Raw genomic sequence first — 22922 nt, 5'->3', positions numbered from 1 at the left:
CGCGCGCGCCTTGAGGCAGAGGAACATGAGGCACCAAAGGAGCAACACAACGCGGCGGGCGTCCCCACCGGAGGTGCGGTGGGAGTCGCCGCCGGCCCAAAGGACCACCAGGGTGAGTACCCCTTACAATACAGTTAACTACTTGGTATGAAATAAGTCAAATCGTACTTGTGTAGAAAAAAAAAAGAACAACCATGTTTTCTTACCATTGACACCAGGAATATTTCCGGTGCCTTTTATTATTCATGGAAATATCTTCAGAGTATGACAGATATACCACAAATCCAAATTCATCATATTCCCTAATGCTGCTGAGAAATATTTTTACAGCAGGTGACAGGGCCTGAGGTGGATCTTCTTTCAGAGTATTAATGCTCTGCAGAGGGAGAAAATTAGTCCTTCATTAAATTTTATGTTCATATCATATTCTTTTCCGATAAAAATAAAAAGAATCCTGCAGCTCATCTGACAACCTTCCATTCCTATTTTACGATACAGGATCCAAAAAAATCATATGTCATTACGATTGACATTGTTTTATGGAAATTAAATATCCTTATCAAAACTCATCTCAGATAAGTTGCCAAAAAGCTATTATTGAATTGAGATATTTAATCAACTCTGTCCAATGGAAGAAAAGAACTGAAACTTAAAGAACAGTTTTCTAGCAAAGTCAATAAAAATAATAAATTGAGAACTTATTAAATCAAGCATGCAATTGATAAATTCAACCAAATAAAGACAACAAATGAGTACTCAGCTAATTGATCAAGAGTTTCTCAATAGAAATTAAGAAGAAATAAAATTATAGAATTGCCAACCATTGCCCGTGATTGAGCATTTCTGAATACAATTAATCTTTCAAAGTTTCCCAATAATCCACAGAATAGCAGATATCTCATGCCAACGTAAAAGACTTGGAAACCAAAGATATACTCAAGGTGTTCCTAATGCAGCATTTCTTCAAATCAAGCAGTTATTTCTATTACTGGAAAACATTTGTTAAAAATATTAAATATTTCATTTAATTTAAGAATTTTACAAACCTAATCATTGTAAGGATTATATTTTAACAATGTATTCACTTCCAAATTTTTGACAGCACTTTTAAAGGTGCCAATATATAGGGATTCCTTATTAGTTCTTAAAGCTTAAGAAAAGATCTTTTCACTCTGTTCTGTATGCCATCAAATACTTTTGAGTGACAATGACAATAGAATATTCTTTATAATTAAAGGGTAGCACTAGATGGGTGCCTAATAAATAGGGCTTTTATGTTTTTTATTAAAAACTTTACAACAGAACATAAACATAATTTAAACTAAAATTACAATAACATTACACTCATACAGAACCAACATCGCCCCCCCCAGTCCACTGAACAAATATCCTGATGGATAGAATGACAACAGGACAAAGACAGTCTCAGTCTTATGAAGAGTCGATGCCTTTGCCATGGATTCCAAGGGGGGGAACAATGAAAAGACAGAACTACTGTATATACAGCCAGTTGGTGCTCCTGGTGGCCTGAAGGAGTGAAAACCAATGCACTGAGATTGGTATATTTGGAAAACAGTCCCACGTAAGAACGAAGTCTAGCCACAAAGGTAAAACTCATAGAAAGCCTGGTAGGAGCACCTGGCCAATGCCCCATTAGTAGTGAGCTAAATTGAAGTAAAGAATAACCGGCATGCAAGCCAACCACAAGCAAAATAAGGGAGGCAAATATGGGCTCTGCAATCTAGGTACTGGAATGTGACGCTGGGTTAGCTCACTTACAATTGCCCTTACTATACTGTCTACAGATGTGTTTGGATGACCCATAGTTTGTTTGCATCAGAACTGCCAAAGAAAGCACTTAAACACTGACACAATGTGGTAGGTATGGTCAGGACTGTAGACAGAGTTGTCCCGGATTCCATAAGCCAGATGAGCATATCCGGCCACCTCCAGAGAAGAAAACTGCAACTCTGTAGCTAGATAACACCTGATGGCTTTTAATACTGGGCAATGATCCAAAAAAATGGCTTTGAGTCTCCTCAGCAACACATCCCCAGGGGCACACCTGCCCTGTCAAGGAAGTTGATGGTAGTTACATCTCACCTTGAGCTTTCCTTGCAGAGAAAGCCACTGAATTAATATATATGGACAGAGGCAAAGGGAAAAAGTGTTTCTCAGCTCTGATTTCATTCCACCCCCTCCAGTCCAGCTTACTGACCATAGTATGGGGTCTCTCCAAAGGCTTCTGATATCTTTCTTAAATAAATATCTTTCTCTACCCATCAACTACATGTGCTGTTTACTTAAATATATACATATATATCAATATTACACTGTTAAGAAATTACTGGCACCAGGGAGAGATTTATTCTGACCTCAGGCTTTCTGTGTCCAAGCAATAGATATGCAAATATATTGTATGAATCACCTTCCTGTGAAATCTTTTAGTCATGCTTTGAATGCTTATTTTCCCAAGGATCTACAGTTTGTAGCAATTTTCTAGAACCATTAACCAGCCTGGGACTCATTTTTATAAAAAGCTCAAAATATATTTACTTATTTAAAGGTGGAACACATTTTCCTTTGTTGTTTTCAAAAACAAAGTTGGATTTTAGACTGAGAGGAGGGCACATTTCAATTGAAATGAGAGGAGCTTTTTGACACTTTCAGTATCAGCCATTTTGGATGGCAGCTGATCTTCCTTCTGATTACGTTCTCCAACACCAACATTTGGGAATATTTCTAAACATGATAAAACATTTTACTAATGTTTTAAAGTCTGTTGATAAAGGCAAAACACCTCTTTCACATCTAATGGCAGATGCCACAATGTACCAACAGTAATAAGATGGGAATCTGTGTTTTAAAGATTCCCACATGGTCTTATTTTTGGGCTTGCTAACTAATCAGACCCTAAACCAGTGATCCTCAACCAGTAGCTCGTGAGTAACATATTGCTCTCCAACCCCTTGGATGTTGCTCCCAGTGTCCTCAAAGCAGGTGCTTATTTTTGAATTCCAGGCTTGGTTGTATTTTGGTTGTATTAAAACCAGGTGCACTGCCAAACAGAGCCTCAATGTAGGTTGACAATCTTCATAGGGGCTACCAAATGGCCAATCACAGCACTTCTTTGGCACCTTTTTTCATGCTAGTGTTGCTCCCCGACTCCTTTTACTTCTGAATGTTGCTCACAGGTTCAAAGGGTGGGGGATCCCTGCCCTAGCCCTCAGTCAAAAAATAGACATTTGGAAAATGAATAAAGCTAGATTAAATGGTGGCAGTAAGCTTTTGTTGCTAAAAGGTTGATCACTTTTCACTGTTTTAAAATACAAGGAGATGAATGGTGCTAATTCTTGTACATTAAGGGAAATAGGAGCATTATATGTATTTATAATTATATAAACAGAGTATGATTACTCATTATTCATACAACTGCCATTGTCATCTTACTCTGTATTCCATTTAGAATGATACATGCCCTGGATACCAAAAGGAACTGTAAAAGGGTAATTAACACATTACATCACTCGCAATGACATCCAGATTCCAATTCCATAGCAATCAGCCAATCCTGCAAGTCAACCAGAGCCCAAGAAACAATAAAAACACATTAATCATAATCTTTGTTTAAACCATTGGGGAGACCAATTGATGAATCCACCAAAAATCTTAACAACAATTCCAATTCCACTCCAGTAAGGGAGAAAGAGGGAGGTTTGGTAGAAATATCAATTGACCTCTCTGGCCACAAATGGTTTAAACAAAGACCAACACACCACCTCTCATATTTGTATATTCTTCTTAAGGACTGGAGCACAAAACTGCACTGCATACTCCATGTGAGGCCTTACCAGCTATGGAAGACAGAACTTTATATGACTTTAACTATGTAACTATGTAACAAAATGTGTTTCTATAGAGCAAATAAAGTTCTGTCTTGCATAAAAAGGGCATTAACTCAAGAGACGAAAACATAATTCTGCCTCTTTATAGGTCCCTGGTAAGGCCTCGTCTGGAGTATGCAGTGCAGTTTTGGACTCCAGTCCTTAAGAAGAATATAAATGAGTTGGAGAAAGCAATAGCATTAAAATGGAAATCTAGGAGTGGGCCAACAATACAGAGCTGGGAACAGCCAATTGAAAAGTCTCTGCCACTCTACAAACTGACATAAATAAGAAGGGGCTGCCCGGAGACATTTAAAAAGGTTTGGGCTTCATGGACAGATGAAGACCCAGAGGTAGGCATAAACTGCTGAATGAACCATCAGAGTAGAGCTCAAACCCCCCAACCTGATGTTTACCAAGGCCTAGGCCAAGAATAGAGAACAATGAGGTGATAAATAACAAACTGCTTATAGTGGGTAAATAACCTGTACTGCCTTCTTATGATAACCTGAACTTAATGAAGACACCACTTTGGTTATAGCTGTTAAGTTATTATTTTTTTTTTTTGCTTTTATTGTAAATGGCAACTAAACAATAACTGTGAATTTACGCGGCGGTTTCGGGAATCACGGGAATTTGCAACGAATTTGCATCTGGAGAATAAATTCGACCATCACTAATTAGTGTCACTGACGGCTTGAAAAGGTTTTCAAAAACCCCACTCAATTAAGGACAAAGAACTATGAGATGCCAGTGGAGGCTTGGGAAAATAATCACTTTACATGGCATTTTTTTATTGTTAAGGATAATTTGCCTAAAAGGTGAGAAAAACTGTTGGATTGCAGTCGGTCATAGCTAAAATGACTTCAAGCTATGAAAATCTTATTTTCAAAAGTAACATCAACTTCATGCTGAATTATTGTGTGTTTATTTACCTGGGGCTCTAAGCTTCTTTGTGGCTTTTACTATAATTTGCAGCATACAGTGCCAAGAATGTGTCTACTACGTCAATATAAAGGTTAAAGTCAATGGAAGCTTGTCTTAGCATCTCTCATTTAAATTGCAAACATTGTAGGTATTGATGCTATTCTGGTGTACTTATAAATCCTCTCATCCAGGAGTCCGGCAGTGGCACTACATCACTGGATAAATGCATCTCCTCACTCATTATACTCACAGGGAGAAAAGCCAGAGAAATCCAACCAGAGCACAGACCAAAATCCACAGAGGCATTTCTCTTATGTTCCAAACTGATCAGTGCAAAATTTGTTTTTTACCTACAGGCCATCAAAGTTACTATGGCTCATTATATTCATAGAAGATCGGTAGACTTTACATTGTATATTTTTTATTACCGGTGTGATACTGGTGAAAATGATTTTGTTTTATACAGTAAGTTTCAGTTATATTTGCATGGCAATTATTTTTCACCCCATCCCAGTGGAATTATACTTAGGAGCAACCTTTTAGTTCTAAGATTAGTAGAACACATTTGCACATTGACAGAGAGACAGATGATGTAATTTACCCCGGTGGTCTGATGGGCCTGGCGGGGACACCTCCGGTGGGGACGTCCACTGCATGGTGTTGCCTCCTCTTCTGGTGTGGGGGTTTCCTAAGGCATGCAGCATGCGCTTCTGCAATTTACATGCCATGTGTGATGACGTCATTGCACCTTGGCGTGAAATTCAAAGCTATTTAAAGGGGCTTTGTACTTGAAGTCCTTGCCCGTTGTAAGGTCTATTTCGTTAGTATCTGGGTGTGATTCTGTCTGGTTTTGATTCCGGCTTTGATCCTTGCCTGCCTGACTTTTCTGAACTCTACCGATATTGACCCTTGCCTGCCTGACTACTCATTGAACACTGCCTGTACCAACCCCGGCCTGTCTGACCTTGCTTGAACTCCGCCTGTACTGACCACTGCCTGCCTGACCACGCTTATCGTCTATTCCTCAAACTGTTGCCTTCCATCTAAAACCATGGAAACAAATGTGCCCCTTTGCTCGTTCAGAACATCTGCTTTGTTCCTCTCAAGCTAAGACCTGGTGGCATCTGAGTAGCTGCGAGCTCCTCCCAAGGCCAAAGGCGGCTGCTACAGGCAGAAGATTGAGCAGTGACCAGGGAGCCTAGCACTCAGTGTCGGACTGGCCCACCAGGATACCAGGAAAACTCCCGGTGGGCCAAGGTGTCTGTGGGCCCTCCTGCTTCTAACCTTTTGGCCTATTTATGTAAGTGAGGAGGAAGAGACAAAGCTCCTAATGCAAATAGAAAAGGCTGCTAGTTTAGGTAAAGTAATGATAATGGGGGATTTTAATTACCCAGATATTGACTGGAGCAACGGTACTGCTAGATCAGTTAATGGGAGCAAGTTTATAAACTTATTGCACGACAATTTTTTAGCTCAGGTTGTTGAGGAGCCTACCAGAAAAAATGCTATTCTTGATTTAGTGATCTCAAATGACCCAGAACTTATAGCAAATGTGCAAGTCATTGAACCCCTGGGTAATAGTGACCATAATGTTATATCTTTTAATGTCTGGTGCAAAAAACAAAAATATACTGGGGCAACAAAAACCATGAATTTTGCCAAAGCTAATTTTAGTGCCTTGAGGGCTGCCCTACAGAGCATTGATTGGGGCATTAGGTTTTCAGCTAAAAACACAGAACAGAAATGGTTGTCCTTTAAAATGATATTAAATCATTACTGTTCTCAATTTATTCCCTTAAGGACTAAACGTAGAAGCTCTAAGAATCATCCTGTGTGGCTTAATACAGAGGTAAAGATGTTAATGGGAAAGAAGAGAAAGGCATTTAAAAACTACAAATCTGTAGGGACAGAAGCTGCATTTAATGAATATAAACACTGTAATAAATGTTGTAAATCAGCAATCCGGAAGGCTAAGAAAAGAAATGAAGAGTTAATTGCGGTGGAGGTGAAAACTAACCCTAAAAAGTTTTTTAAATATATTAATAGTAAAAAGATGCAGGTTGAGAGTGTTGCTCCATTAAATAATGGTACCAGTATGGTTGTAACAGATACAGATAAGGCAAATGTGTTAAATCAGTTCTTTTCTTCAGTGTATACAATAGAGGAGTCTGGGTTCAAAGGCTCACTTAATAACTGCACGAATGGTTCAGCTCAATCTAGTCAGTGGCTGACTCAGGATATGATTCAAAAAGCTTTAATACAAATTAATGTAAACAAGGCTCCAGGGCCTGATGGCATACACCCCCGGGTTCTAAGAGAGCTTAGTTCAGTTTTAGACCAGCCCTTATTTCTGATTTTCTCAGATTCACTGTCATCTGGTATGGTGCCTATGGATTGGAGAAAAGCTGATGTTATTCCAATATTTAAAAAGGGATTACGATCTCAGCCTGGCAATTATAGGCCAGTAAGCTTGACATCGGTGGTGGGCAAATTATTTGAAGGCTTGTTAAGGGATCAAATACAAAATTTTGTCCTAATGAATGGCATTATGAGCAACAATCAGCATGGCTTTATGAAGGATAGGTCATGTCAGACGAATTTGATTGCATTTTATGATGTGGTAAGTAAGATTCTGGATAGTGGGGGGGCAGTAGATGTGATCTATTTGGATTTTGCCAAAGCGTTTGATACTGTGCCCCACAAACGACTGCTTTCTAAACTAAGGTCTGTTGGGCTTAATGAAGTCGTTTGCACGTGGATAGGAAACTGGCTACAGGATCGGGTACAGAGGGTGGTTGTTAATGGGACATTCTCTACTTGGAGTAAGGTTCTTAGTGGGGTCCCCCAGGGCTCAGTATTGGGTCCACTTTTATTTAACTTGTTCATTAATGACTTAGGGGAGGGTGTTGTAAGTAATGTATCAGTGTTTGCAGATGACACAAAACTATCCAGCCCAATTAATTCCATCCAGGATGTGGCATCCTTGCAACAGGATCTTGACAAACTGGCAATCTGGGCAGCTAAGTGGCAAATGAGATTCAATGTTGATAAATGTAAAGTCATGCACCTGGGATGTAAAAATATCCAAGCCACTTATACCCTTAATGGGACTGCACTAGGCAAATCCATTATGGAAAAGGACCTTGGAGTCCTTGTAGATGATAAACTTGGCTGTAGCAAGCAATGCCAGTCAGCAGCATCAAAGGCAAATAAGGTCTTGAGCTGTATTAAAAGGGGCATAGAGTCACGGGAGGAGGGGGTCATTCTTCCACTGTATAGAGCACTTGTAAGGCCCCATCTAGAATATGCCGTACAGTTTTGGTCTCCATCACTCAAACAGGACATTATTGTATTAGAGAGGGGACAGAGAAGAGCAACTAAGCTGGTAAAAGGTATTGAAAATCTTAGCTATGAGGAAAGACTGGCCAAATTGGGGATGTTCACGCTGGAGAAGAGGCGCTTAAGGGGTGATATGATAACTATGTATAAATATATAAGGGGATCATATAATAATCTCTCTAATGCTTTATTTACCAGTGGGTCTTTCCAGCTGACACGAGGTCACCCATTCCGATTAGAAGAAAAGAGGTTCCGCCTAAATATTCGGAAGGGGTTTTTTACAGTGAGAGCTGTGAAGATGTGGAATTCTCTCCCTGAATCAGTTGTACAGGCTGATACATTAGATAGCTTTAAGAAGGGGTTGGATGGCTTTTTAGCAAGTAAGGGAATACAGGGTTATGGGAAATAGCTCATAGTCCAAGTTGATCCAGGGACTAATCCGATTGCCATTTTGGAGTCAGGAAGGAATTTTTCCCCCTCTAAGGCAAATTGGAGAGGCTTCAGATGGGTTTTTTGCCTTCCTCTGGATCAACTGGCAGATAGGTAGTTAATAAACAAAAAAAAAAAAAAAAAAAAAAGGTTGAACTCGATGGACATGTGTCTTTTTTCAACCTTACTTACTATGTTACTATGTATTTCATGGTCATTCTCTATTTATTTATGGGAATAAAGACGCTTAATAAAAAAAGTATAGAGAATAGTTTGTAGAGAAAAGAGACTAGGAGAATAAAGAGGGTGAGTGAGGAGAGGAGGAATAATAGTTTGGAAAGTGGGCTCTCAACCTAAGGTTTTCTGGTGGGCCCCTGGTATCCCAGTCCAACACTGCTAGCACTTGTTCTGAATTTAGGGAGCCATATGTGACACTAAAACTGCTGTCTGCATCACATCATGGGTTAAACAATGCATCCTGGGCTTTTTTGACTTTCTTCTATTGACAAGTTCATATCTACAGTATTTTATTATTTTGTTAATCAGGCATTGATGTTTGGCCTAAGGTTTATCTTTATCAAAAAGTTGGTCTACTGTGCCAGTCCAAATTTGGCACCTAAAGAGATACTGGCACCAGAAATCAAACTTTTTTTTACATCGATCTTAACATTGTTATTGCATGCTATTTATAATTTTGCCATAAATATAGGGCCATCGTATTTGTGCAGAAGTATTCCATTAGCATTAGAAAAACTGACAGGCTGAAAAAGGACCTCAGGTTGGAACTTCATGTAGCAATTACTTACAAATAGTGATGGGCGAATTTGTGGTGTTTCGCTTCGTCGAAAAATGAAACGGCGAAAATTTTTCAAAATGGCGTCTCTTTTTTTACACCGGCGTCTGTTTTTTTTACGCTGGCGAATTTTCACGGCGGTTTCGCAAATGTATTCGCCGGTGGCGAATTGCAGGAATTCACTGCAAATTTGCGCCTGGTGAATAAATCCGCCCATCACTACTTACAAAAGCAGACATATCAGGGAAAAATGATCAGCTAGACCTATAGGGAACCTTTAGGTACATCAATATTTTGAAGAGTAGTTTTTCTAGTTGCTTCATGTTATATAATTGTTGATGCTCTACAAACCATCAGGGGAACAAAGTAAGAACACATGAGAGCCTTGTGGTCTGGGTGCGTAATATTTCCCAAACTGCACAGTATTTATGATGGTGCTTCTTGCTTTGCAGAATGGAAGGACATACTCTAAGTTTATTTTACTCATGTCATGTGCTGCTTTAGTCAAGATATAGTTTAAGTGATTCTCACAGGTGATGTTGGAACTAAGCATGCTTGTAGTTGGCATGTTTTAATAGACTGTAATGGTTTAACGTAACAGAAGGTTCAGGTTTACTACCCGTAACAACCAAACAGCAAGTAGTACTTAATGTTCTAGACCTGGGTAAACTTTCATACTTTTAGTAAATAACCCCATAACTGCGCCTTAATAAATTCATAGATTAAAGGGGACCCGTCTCCCAAAAAAAGTATTCAAAATCCTATTTTATCACATTAGTCAAGCAAAATGAACTTTAATTACAATGTTTAAATGATTTGAATCTTATTTCCTTCAGTCTGGGAATTCAAAATGATAGCAAGTAGGCAGCAGCCATTTTGTGGACACTGTTTTTAAGGAAAAGCCTTGCATCACCTCAGAATCTTGTTTGTGCACCAGAATGTGGTTCCTGATGTCCATCCCCATGTACTGGCTACACAATTAAATGGTGAAGATAACGGGGGGATGTGGGGAGAGCAGTGACATCTAGGAAGTGCTGAATGGAAAGTGAAAGTAATTGTCTGCCCCGCCTCTATGCCCAGGGCATAGAGGAGGGGCAGACAATATTTGATTGACAGCTGAGATTTTTAAATGAGCTTACAACAGCTATGAATGCTTTAATACAAAATAGAAATTGGATTTCATGTTTAATTTGAAAAGGACTTTTATTATACAGATTTTTGTGTCTGGATGACAGGTCCACTTTAAGTAAATTTGGTAATTCTTTTCAGGTTTCACTGTGATAAAGGTGCGCATAGACCCCAATGGGTAAAAAAAATTTTTTGCCCACAGACTTAAATGCATTTGACAAATTTTTGTTGTTTCACAAATTTTCACTGAAGCAAAATGGGTCAGATTAGTCCATCACTAGTCACACCAAAACATTTGTTCTCATGTTATATACAGTTTATCACTTGTATTGTACTTTATTAACTTCTTTTTTTTCTCCAGGATCCTAGAGGGATATGTGCAGGACCAAATCCCTGGCGCATCGGTGGTGGTGGAATCAATAGGGGCTCGAAGGTTTGGAGATGGGTTTTCCCAAGAGGACTACACTCAGAGCGACCTAATGATTTATGCAGTAGACCCCAAAACTAACAGAGCAATATCACGGAATGAGCTTTACAAGTAAGTTTCCTATTTAATTTCAGGAAATAACAATTAAATGACTCCAAAAAATGAAATAGTTTTAAATGAGTCGCAATATAATGTAGCGATGCGCTGTACTGGTAAAACTGGTGTGTTTGTTTCAGAAATTCTACTATAGTTTATATAAACATTCAAGCACAGGATACACAGTAGATAACAGATAAGTACTACTATAGTTTATATAAACAAGCTGCTGTGTAGCCATGGGGGCAGCCATTCAAGCACAGGATACACAATAGATAACAGATAAGTACTACTATAGTTTATATAAACAAGCTGCTGTGTAGCCATGGGGGCAGCCATTCAAGCACAGGATACACAGTAGATAACAGATAAGTACTACTATAGTTTATATAAACAAGCTGCTGTGTAGCCATGGGGGCAGCCATTCAAGCACAGGATACACAGTAGATAACAGATGAGTACTACTATAGTTTATATAAACAAGCTGCTGTGTAGCCATGGGGGCAGCCATTCAAGCACAGGATACACAGTAGATAACAGATGAGTACTACTATAGTTTATATAAACAAGCTGCTGTGTAGCCATGGGGGCAGCCATTCAAGCACAGGATACACAGTAGATAACAGATGAGTACTACTATAGTTTATATAAACAAGCTGCTGTTTAGCCATGGGGGCAGCCATTCAAGCACAGGATACACAGTAGATAACAGATAAGTACTAGTATAGTTTATATAAACAAGGTGCTGTATAGCCATGGGGGCAGCCATTCAAGCACAGGATACACAGTAGATAACAGATAAGTACTGCTATAGTTTATATAAACAAGCTGCTGTGTAGCCATGGGGGCAGCCATTCAAGCACAGGATACACAGTAGATAACAGATAAGTACTAGTATAGTTTATATAAACAAGGTGCTGTATAACCATGGGGGCAGACATTCAAGCACAGGATACACAGTAAATAACAGATAAGTACTAGTATAGTTTATATAAACAAGGTGCTGTATAGCCATGGGGGCAGACATTCAAGCACAGGATACACAGTAGATAACAGATAAGTACTACTATAGTTTATATAAACAAGCTGCTGTGTAGCCATGGGGGCAGCCATTCATGCACAGGGCACACAGTAGATAACAGATAAGTACTACTATAGTTTATATCAACAAGCTGCTGTGTAGCCATGGGGTAGCCATTCAAGCACAGGATACACAGTAGATAACAGATAAGTACTACTATAGTTTATATAAACAAGCTGCTGTGTAGCCATGGGGGCAGCCATTCAAGCACAGGATACACAGTAGATAACAGATAAGTACTACTATAGTTTATATAAACAAGCTGCTGTGTAGCCATGGGGGCAGCCGTTCAAGCACAGGATACACAGTAGATAACAGATAAGTACTACTATAGTTTATATAAACAAGCTGCTGTGTAGCCATGAGGGCAGCCATTCAAGCACAGGATACACAGTAGATAACAGATAAGTACTACTATAATTTATATAAACAATCTGTTGTGTAGCCATGGGGGCAGCCATTCAAGCACAGGATACACAGTAGATAACAGATAAGTACTACTATAGTTTATATAAACAAGCTGCTGTGTAGCCATGGGAGTAGCCAATCAACACAGGATACACAGTAGATAACAGATAAGTACTACTATAGTTTATAATATAAACAAGCTGCTGTGTAGCCATGGGAGTAGCCAATCAAGCACAGAGTACACAGTAGTTCTACACAGTAGTACTACTATAGTTTATATAAACAGGCTGCTATGTAGTCATGGGGGCAATTATTCACGCACATGTAGCACCTGAAGGTTCTAACCTTGACTCATGGACCTGGAAATCTGGCTCCACTAGTGCAGAGAGTGAGTTATTGTGCTCATTGCACTAGCGATGCTCTGACGTTGCAGGGGAGCGGCAGCTGCAGCCCCTCCCCCTGTTTCCACTTGATTCTCCTGCTTCCATTTTTCTTCATCTTTACCTTTATATCTCTAACCTTTGGAGCATTTGGTGCATTTTGGCATTAACAAATGTAGTTTTAAGACTGCCTGTTTTATTATACAATGTACCTTCCACACTTGCACATTCAGTATTTAGAGATACTGGCTGTTTATCTGTTCTACCGTGTACCCTCAACACACTCAACTCAGAAACTGAATAGTTGGGGGTTCTCCCATCCAGTCCCTGTATATCTGAACCAGGACAAGCTCAGAGGATACAGCATTGAATAAAGGAAGCAAAATCTTTGAACTAAATATGTTAAAGGCAAAAACCTACCATGTACCATAGAGATACATACAGGTATTTTGATGTGGAGCATTAGTAGTAAAGTCCAGCCAACACTGGGACTCACCAGGGTAGACCAGCAGGCCACTTCAATACTGATTGCATAATAAGTATAGTATGATCTTGGCATAACGTTCTGTATACAGGTATGGGAACTGTAATCCAAGAGGCTTGGTACCTGAGGTTTTCCAAATAAGGCAACTTTCCATAATTTGGATCTTTACATATTAAGTCTACTAGGAAACCATGTAAACATAAAGTAAACCCAATAGGCTGTTTTTTCTTTCAATTATTATAGAGAAAAAATAAATCATTTTTTAAAATTTGAATAATTTGGATAAAATGGAGTCTATAGGAGATGGCCTTTCTGTAATTTGGAACTTTCTGGATAATGGGTTTCCGGATAACAGATCCAATACCTAGGTAGTAACATAGTAAGTTAGGTTGAAAAAAGACACACGTACATCAAGTTCAACCTTTTTTTTACCCACCTAACTGCCAGTTGATCCAAAGGATCCAGAGGAAGGCAAAAAAACCCATCTGAAGCCTCTCCAATTTGCCTCAGAGGGGAAATAAATTCTTTCCTGACTCTCAGCCCCTGGATGAACTTGTACTATGAGCTATCTCCCATATCCCTGTATTCCCTCACTTGCTAAACACCATCCAACCCCTTCTTATACCTATCTAATGTATCAGCCTGTACCACTGATTCAGGGAGACAATTCCACATCTTCACAACTCTTAGGGGCACATTTACTTAGCTCGAGTGAAGGATTAGAATGAAAAATACTTCGAATTTCGAAGTATTTTTTTGGCTACTTCGACCATCGAATTTGCTACTTTGACCTTCGACTACGACTTCGACTTAAAAATCGTTTGACTATTCGACCATTCAATAGTCGAAGTACTGTCTCTTTAAAAAAAACTTCGACCACCTACTTCACCACCTAAAACCTACCGAGCACCAATGTTAGCCTATGGGGAAGGTCCCCATAGCCTTACCTAGCAATTTCTGATCGAAGGAAAATCGTTCGATCGATGGATTAAAATCCTTCGAATCGTTCGATTCAAAGGATTTAATCGTTCGATCGACCGATTTTTCCTTCGATCGTTCGATCGAAGAATTGCGGTAAATCCTTCGACTTCGATATTCGAAGTCGAAGGATTTAACTTCGATGGTCGAATATCGAGGGTTAATTAACCCTCGATATTTGACCCATAGTAAATGTGCCCCTATATGTAACAAACCCCTTCCAAATATTTAGGCTGAACCTTCTCTTCTAATCCAAATCGGGGCCCACCTGTCAGCTGGAAAGACCTACTGGTCCTGTAATGAATACGTATGGAATGTGTATGTTTCAAGTAAAGATGTTTCTCAAAAATGACTAGATTAAATAAAAAATGTTGAGTCAGTTGTATAAACATTTCCTGAGTATTTTTGGAATTGGTAATATACCCAGAGCTAATAAACACTTGCACGTTGAAATATACTTTTGTGCATTCGGCTGATTTTCCTGAAAGCGTTATTCTACTTGTATATTTCATCCACAGGTTTTTGGATGGGAAAGTCCTGGATATCAACAAGCAGTTCCAGGATTACATTGGCCAAGGAGGGCGCATTTTGGAAATCCGAACCCCGGATGTTGTAGCCAATGTAAAGAAACAAGCGCAAGCCGTGGGCTACACAGAGGGAGCCTTACTTGCCCTTGCCATTATTATCATTCTCTGCTGCATCCCCGCCATCATGATTGTTATGGTCAGCTACCGACAGTAAGTCACCCCTTTGTCTTTTGGATTTAGAGATATTAGGCAAATACCATTAATGGCAGAATTTGGATAAATGCCCGATATTTATTTATATATAAAAAAGTATTCATAATATCAGTGGAGGAATGACATCCATATACCTGATAGAGAACAGACACAAGGTTATATTACATTGGCCACAGATAAAATGAGTTAATGAAATACTTGGATCTTTGTTGCAAACCTAAGAGATAGATCTAAATGATTTCTGGTGATTGTACACTCCTTGAGCCAATAAAAGCCAAATCACCGGCGCTCCAGTGATCATTAATGTTAAAAACAATATCATGTATATACTTAAGTTCTATTGATCAAGACCAGGAGCGAAGGCATCGTATCCGCTGGAGTTGCTGCAGGCTAGGCATTAAGGCTATCTGTGCTTAAGCACAAAGTCAATTTATCAGCTGAATTAGCATTTTTGCCAGTAGATTTCTGTGTTGGATTCATTAACAGGTATGCGGAAAACATTTCACATTTACTCACGTTTGAAAAGAGGCCCAATGATGCAGATATGAATATCTGAATAGCAAGTACTGTACTGGGTGATTCATCAAAGTCACCTAAGAGACAAGTGCTTAACATTACCATACAAAGCAAATGTTTTTCTTTGCTTCTTCTGGGCAATGGGGCAATGGTTAGGCCTAGCAATGCCGCTAATGAGCTACTTACAATCTTTATTTTCATGCATAACGTAGACTTCTTCAAGTGAGCAATCTATAAATATTAAAGGGTAGCTTGCATTATCCGAGCAAAATAAAAATAATAATCCAAAGAAAAGCACATTTATGCATGGTGGGTTTTCATTTTTCTTGCTCATCCAAGAACACCAACAAATATGGATCAAGCTAACGATGCATCTGGTACGTACACATTCCAACCCCCTGTGCAAGGGTCACCAGGGGGCGGAATGTGAATATTGTCCATTGACTGTTTCTTATTGCATTCACTAAGAAACAGGGTCAGGTTAAACCTATAGCCCTCTAACTGTAGATAAACTATGCCTATCAGCACCACACAGTGGGCAGCAAAGAATTATGATTTTTTTTGTGCCAGCCATGGATATTCCACATTTTGCCATCTGCAATTTTTTTATGAAACTGCATCAAAAATATGTAGTGGAAAATTTGCTGCGACAAATAAATTGGTGCAAATTTTTTTTTTCTGCGACAAAAAAATTCTGCGACAAAAAAAAGCTTATTGACTTTAATACATTTGGAGCAAAGAAAATTGACAAATTTTTTTATGCCCATCGACTTCAATTTACAATGCAATTCTATGCCGTTTTGCAACCATTCAACAAATTCGCTCATCACTAGTTATGAATAATCATCAACTGAAGAGTAGGGATGAGCAAAATTTTTCGTCAGGTTTCACCTTGAAAAAAGATGCCCGTAGACAAAAAAAATTGTTGCACATAGGCATTTGGCAAATTTGTTGCCGTTTCGTGAATTTTCAGCTAAATTAAACTGATCAGATTCATCTCTCACTACTGAAGGGTCAACGTCAACGTTGAACAATCTACATTTAAATAAGTTATTATGCAGTATTACACTGTAATGCTACTATAACTCCTACTACTACTAGTGAGTCAATCACATCAACAGTCAACCATCCAATCATGAATTGACTTTCATTATTCTACTTATAGTAATCAGATTGAAGCTACTTCTTGATTGGTTGCTAGTGGCACAGAAAGTTCTGCCCTTCAAAATCATTGTTCCAAAGGACAGCAGTAGTATTACAAGCAAACCCTATGTTTGAGAATCTTTGCATCTGGGTTTTGCGGCAATTCGTGTAAACTGTGTTTTCATCATAATTTTACTTGTGCCTGCTCCTAATGCTACTTAGATTGAATCATGTTTTTCTGGAAAGTTGAATATGTTGTAGATTGAAATTGCATGAGGACTCTAGTTTCTAGGATATGCTTCACTTAAAAGTTATTCCATTGACCAATGATGAATTCTCTATGGCAAAATTCAGTCTCTAGTGAAAAACTTGAAAACTTGTATAAATTGTTATAACTTTTGAAAAAAGTCTCTGCAAGAGATGACAGAAAGAATCATCGAAAAAGGACAACACCACACATTTTAATGGAAAAAGGTCATTGTTAAGAAGAGGTGATACAACCCTGTCAGATGATTCCATTAGGTGTTGACTGGCCTGTTTTCAAGGAGTAGATTATAGATAACCTATGAGTATGGCCGGAACTGATAATACATGTTTTTTTACAAATAAGTTTTATCATTTTTGTTTCATAGTATTTGAAATATAAATAATCTATTAGTGTGTTTCCTTGAGCATTGGGCACATCTATTAAAATTTTATATTATTTTTTTCAAATTTGAGTTTTCCAAACTCAAGTTTCTGATATTCATCAAAAATTTCAACGAAAAAATTGGACTACTAAAATCTGGTGAGCTCAGTTGTGTAAATTCAACATTTAGGGAATTATTTATTATTGTGTGATTTTTTCTGGTCGGCGTTTTAAAAGAGAAAACAAAATTTTTTCATAGAAAGAAGAAACATATTTTTTGAGATTTATTAAACCCTGAAGCTGCTAAAAATCCTTATAAAAAGTACTCCATCTCAAACCTACAAGGTCATTTAGAAGTCAATGGCAGACGTCCTGTTTACATTTGGAAGATATTATGATCTGCGCTGGGTTTCCTACAATAATTAGAAGAACTTGTCGTTTTTGGGCAATAATACGAAAAAATTTGGGTTTTCAGGCGTCAAATCTAAAAAATCCTTAATTTATTGAAAAATACGGTAAGAATGTGGATGGGAGTTTGGTCTAAGTAGTTTAAAGAAAATAGTGAGAAATTGTTGGATTTAGTAAATAACCCCCATAAACTATTTTATTTTTAAACTTTGGATTTGTAAAAATAAATGGAAACTTCTATAACTATGAATCATGACAAGTTCCAATCATTTTGAAAAAAACTTGAATTGCAACTTGGACTTGAAATATAAAAAAATTGGCCACCTCATGCCTACTTCAAACCACCCAGCCTTGATCTGTGCCAGTTGTGCAATGGAAATTGCTGGCTCACACTGGAATCAGCCAATTACAGCAGGTGAAATCTGTCCGAAAATGTAGGTTGAGAAACTCAAAAGTTGTTATTGAAACATTGAGCATTGACATTGAGCATTGAGTGGGTCTGTGCTGTTTGCAAAATGCTTTAAAGTCGCTGCAACTTTTTTATAGCAAAATATATATTATTATATATTATGGGTAGTGATGGGCGAATTTGCGAAAAATTCGCGAAACTGCGCCGGCGTCTCGTTTTTGACGCCAACGTCCGTTTTTTGATGCTGACGCCTGTTTTTGACGCCGACGCCTGTTTTTAACGCCAGCGTCTGTTTTTTTGGACGCCGGCGACAATTTTTTTTTGACGCCGGCAAACTTTAGTCAGCGAATTTTCGCGAATTTATTTGCCTGAGGCGAATCGCGCAAATTCGCCGCAAATTCGGGCCTGGCGAATAAATTCGCCCATCACTAATTATGGGCAACTTTGCTTCTCACTCCAAATGCATTAAATTCAATTGGTATTTTTCTCAAGCATTTCTTACGTTTGTGAAATTTTTTTTTTTCAAAGCAAATTTTTGTCACAGTTTCGCTCGCCATTATTTTGGAACAAAAAATAGCGAATCTATTGTAACAAAGCTTTGTGAACCATCAGTGGATTTGTTTAACAGCGATGAATCCCCTGAAATCTAGAACTTTCTGAGAACTGCACTGTTGGCAGATTTGAATAGATTGGCCTTAGCAGCTGTACATAATTCTTTCAGACACAGGCCGAAGGCTCTCCAAGAAAGCACAATTATTCTTTTTGAAAAGAAGTGGCTAACAAATTCACTGCACGGGTCCAACCAGGGACCCGACTATAAAAACATATTATAAATCCTTCCCCAGAATACACTGCATGATTAATTCAGCCAAGAGTGTAATTGTACTGTGCTATTTAATCTTTCATTTGCTTCAAGTAGTGTGAACCATAAAGCTACTGTAATTATAAAAAATGACTTTATCATTAATAACTAAATTCTGAGTGTAATCCGGATGATGGAAGAAGCCAGAAGAATGCTTAGCATACAGAACTTTGTTTATCCTCCAACATCTTCCTTTCTGTGTAATTTATAGGGATGTAGCGAACTGCCGATTTGGTGTTTGCGAACGCCGTTCGCGAACACCGGCAAAAAATGCGAACGTTCGCGAACAGTTTGCGAACTTCGAACACCGCTAAAATCGTTCGATTCGAACGATCGAAGGATTTTAATCGTTCGATCGAAGGATTTTCATTCGAATCGAACGATCGAAGCCATTCGATCGAATGCTTTTCATTGAATCGAATGCTTACAATCGTTCGAACGAATGGAAATCGTTCGATTTTTAGCGGTCGAAGGAATTCGAATGGTCGAATGGTCGAACGATCGAACGCGAACTCAAAATGCGAACGTTCCCAAACGTTCGCGAACATTCGGCGGACGCGAACGTTCGGAGTTCGCGCGAACTAGTTCGCGGGCGAACAGTTCGCTACATCCCTAGTAATTTATTGCAACAGCAACTTATACAATAGTGATAATGCCTTTGTAAAGGATATTACATTCATTTAACTTGTGTGAACATTTCAGTTATTAGAATGCCATTAACAGAAAGATACATTTGTGATATGACACAGACAGTATTAGTAACTTTTCTAACATTTTTTTTTTCTTCTCTTTCCTTTTCTGCCGTTGCTGCACGAAACAAGGTTTAAGGAGTAAGTATAGAATTCTTATTATGGTTTTTTTACGTAATACCTTAAATACTGCACTACTGCAAACATTTCCATTTTACAAACTGCTTGGTTTGCTTGGAAACCATTGTAGGATATTTGCTGATTTGCTATTTGATTTAAATGTATGAAAAGAGCAATTTGGCAAGAAAAAGATCTACATTTACTCAGGAAAATAGACTGGCGATAGGAAGACACATTATCACAGTCACAAAAGTCATCACATCTTATATGAAGATACAAGGCTACAGGCTGAGTTATACAGGGAACTCTGAGTATCACTCATGTATTATAAGGGATAATGTACCCCCTACTGTAAATGATAAGGATATTAGAAGTCACTGAGGGGTTGTTCTGTGACCATATAAAGGCACAAGGCTGCAGGCTGAGTTATACAGGGAACTCTGAGTATCACTCATGTATTATAAGGGATAATGTACCCCCTACTGTAAATGATAAGGATATTAGAAGTCACTGAGGGGTTGTTCTGTGACCATATAAAGGCACAAGACTGCAGGCTGAGTTATACAGGGAACTCTGAGTATCACTCGTGTATTATAAGGGATAATGTACCCCCTGCTGTAAATGATAAGGATATTAGAAGTCATTGAGGGGTTGTTCTGTGACCATATAAAGGCACAAGGCTGCAGGCTGAGTTATACAGGGAACTCTGAGTATCACACATGTATTATAAGGGATAATGTACCCCCTACTGTAAATGATAAGGATATTAGAAGTCACTGAGGGGTTCTGTGACCATATAAAGGCACAAGGCTGCAGGCTGAGTTATACAGGGAACTCTGAGTATCACTCATGTATTATAAGGGATAATGTACCCCCTACTGTAAATGATAAGGATATTAGAAGTCACTGAGGGGTTGTTCTGTGACCATATAAAGGCACAAGGCTGCAGGCTGAGTTATACAGGGAACTCTGAGTATCACTCATGTATTATAAGGGATAATGTACCCCCTACTGTAAATGATAAGGATATTAGAAGTCACTGAGGGGTTGTTCTGTGACCATATAAAGACACAAGGCTGCAGGCTGAGTTATACAGGGAACTCTGAGTATCACTCATGTATTATAAGGGATAATGTACCCCCTACTGTAAATGATAAGGATATTAGAAGTCACTGAGGGGTTGTTCTGTGACCATATAAAGACACAAGGCTGCAGGCTGAGTTATACAGGGAACTCTGAGTATCACTCGTGTATTATAAGGGATAATGTACCCCCTACTGTAAATGATAAGGATATTATGGAGGCGTTCCATTATGCAAAGCTGCAGGCAGAGTTACAGTATGTTGCTAAATTGTTTTTTTTTTTTTTGATTTTTCAGTAGAAAGTATATTTTTACACTTTGTATGTGAATGATTGTATTACATACATTTAACTCCCTGTGGCTCATTTAGTGATAAGCAACCAATCAGATATCTAATTTCAGTATCCTGCCTGAGCAAGTCTAATTGCTGATTGATTGTTGTATAGTCTGCTACAAGTTATGAAAAGATCAACCCTCTTTGGCATTAGCAAAATGTTAGCCTTATTGACCTGTAACTGATGGCCGTAATAACATTTTCAGTTGTCTTTTTGGAGGCCTCCAAATGTAAGAGAATTATTGCTCTTTCTATCTGCCTGCCTTTGTTAAAAAATATAATTTAGAGTGTTAAAGTAGGACAAGGTTTTTTTACTTTAAAATTAGAATATAAAGATATAAAATAGTTCCTGTTATTCTCAAACCTCCAACAGACGCTACAGCCCCAGATAAGTAACAATTACAGGTTAACTTTGTAGAAAAGCTTTGTCTTCAGTGGAGTTAGCAGAATGCGGTGTTGGACTATTTGTGTGGAGAAACATACAACCTGCCTGAGTTGGGCATTTTTCCAGCTGTATCAGAACAAATTCATTACCAGCCCCCTGTTCCGAGAGAATAATGCAGTTAAACAGGTGCAGTAGGGTTTGCAAGCCATTCATCAATATACTCACGTGTCTTCCACCACTGTTACTGCTGAAAAGAAAACGCAGACATTATCTGGCATTTGTTTTCACATCAAACAACTTGGCGAAAATTGAAATTAAGCTTAGTAAATGAACAGCAGTACAACGTGTTAATTGGACATACGTGCCCGTTGTGATGCTTGGATTAGCAGCTCTTTAGTCTGGGACAATATAGACATTAATCATGTTTCACTGACACTATCTATAAAGGATACAGTTTGTAGAAGTGAAAAGTATACGTTTTCACACAAATTACCAGAAAGTGTTACAGTCACACTGGATATGTCTCATTTCTAAAAAAGCAGCAGTTCTATCATACATTCTGACTAGTTTTTCATCCATCACCAGTAACAATAATTAAAGCAGAATGAAGCCCCAGTCCTCCTGGTTCCACCTGATGCACATAGTTGTCTTCCCTGAAAGGTCACCATAACACTGATGGATCTGAGTTGTGCAGTATGGTTGGTGGTCTGATCCAGTTTCTGGATCCTGTACAGAAATCACATGCCTTGAACATATGCTGTGGAGACGAGGACCACGTCAGCTTCTGCTGTGCATGCTCCTGGCTGGAGATTGCCACCCAGGAGCCAGAAACCAGATATGAGGAGGCCTAAGATTGCAGCCGTCAACCCTACTGTGCAACTCTACAGATTCAGTGCTGGTACCGGGGTTCTAGAGAAATTGTTGTTGACATTTACAAGGTATTTACTTATACAGGTATTAGATCTATTATCTAGATAGCTTGGGACCTGAGGTTTTCCAGATAAAAAGTTTGTACGGTGTCATGGGAACAACTGTGTAGATTGGACTGCACTCCTTTTAATTAATTAGCCAGGTGCAAGTCAAACCGGGAATCTCTGCCAAATTTCCCCACACATATATACAAAACACAACAATATATTGATGCACTCTGAACTCATTGTATCATTGTATCAACACATTACCTAATGATACAAGTGATACAGATACAGAGTGCACCAGTATATTGTTGCGTCATGGGAAAATATGTTTATTAC

At 38.6% G+C, this 22922-nt stretch overlaps 1 protein-coding gene across 4 annotated transcripts in view; it reads left to right on the top strand.

Annotated features, from left to right (window-relative positions):
- The window catches only part of LOC108697174 (protocadherin-15), a 404849-nt gene that overhangs the window by 346129 nt on the left and 35798 nt on the right, over nucleotides 1-22922 (top strand). For all 4 annotated transcript variants that reach the window (XM_041570856.1, XM_041570857.1, XM_041570855.1 and 1 more), the window contains 3 exons: nucleotides 10862-11038; nucleotides 14873-15091; nucleotides 19882-19890. In XM_041570856.1, the coding sequence (XP_041426790.1) occupies nucleotides 10862-11038; nucleotides 14873-15091; nucleotides 19882-19890 (405 nt within the window). The remainder of the gene's footprint in view (nucleotides 1-10861; nucleotides 11039-14872; nucleotides 15092-19881; nucleotides 19891-22922) is intronic.

This window comes from Xenopus laevis, chromosome 7S (assembly GCF_017654675.1).
Source record: "Xenopus laevis strain J_2021 chromosome 7S, Xenopus_laevis_v10.1, whole genome shotgun sequence".
Taxonomy (NCBI): Eukaryota; Metazoa; Chordata; class Amphibia; order Anura; family Pipidae; genus Xenopus; species Xenopus laevis.
Note: the sequence above shows the minus strand (reverse complement) of the source record. Positions and strands in the feature narration are given on the sequence as shown.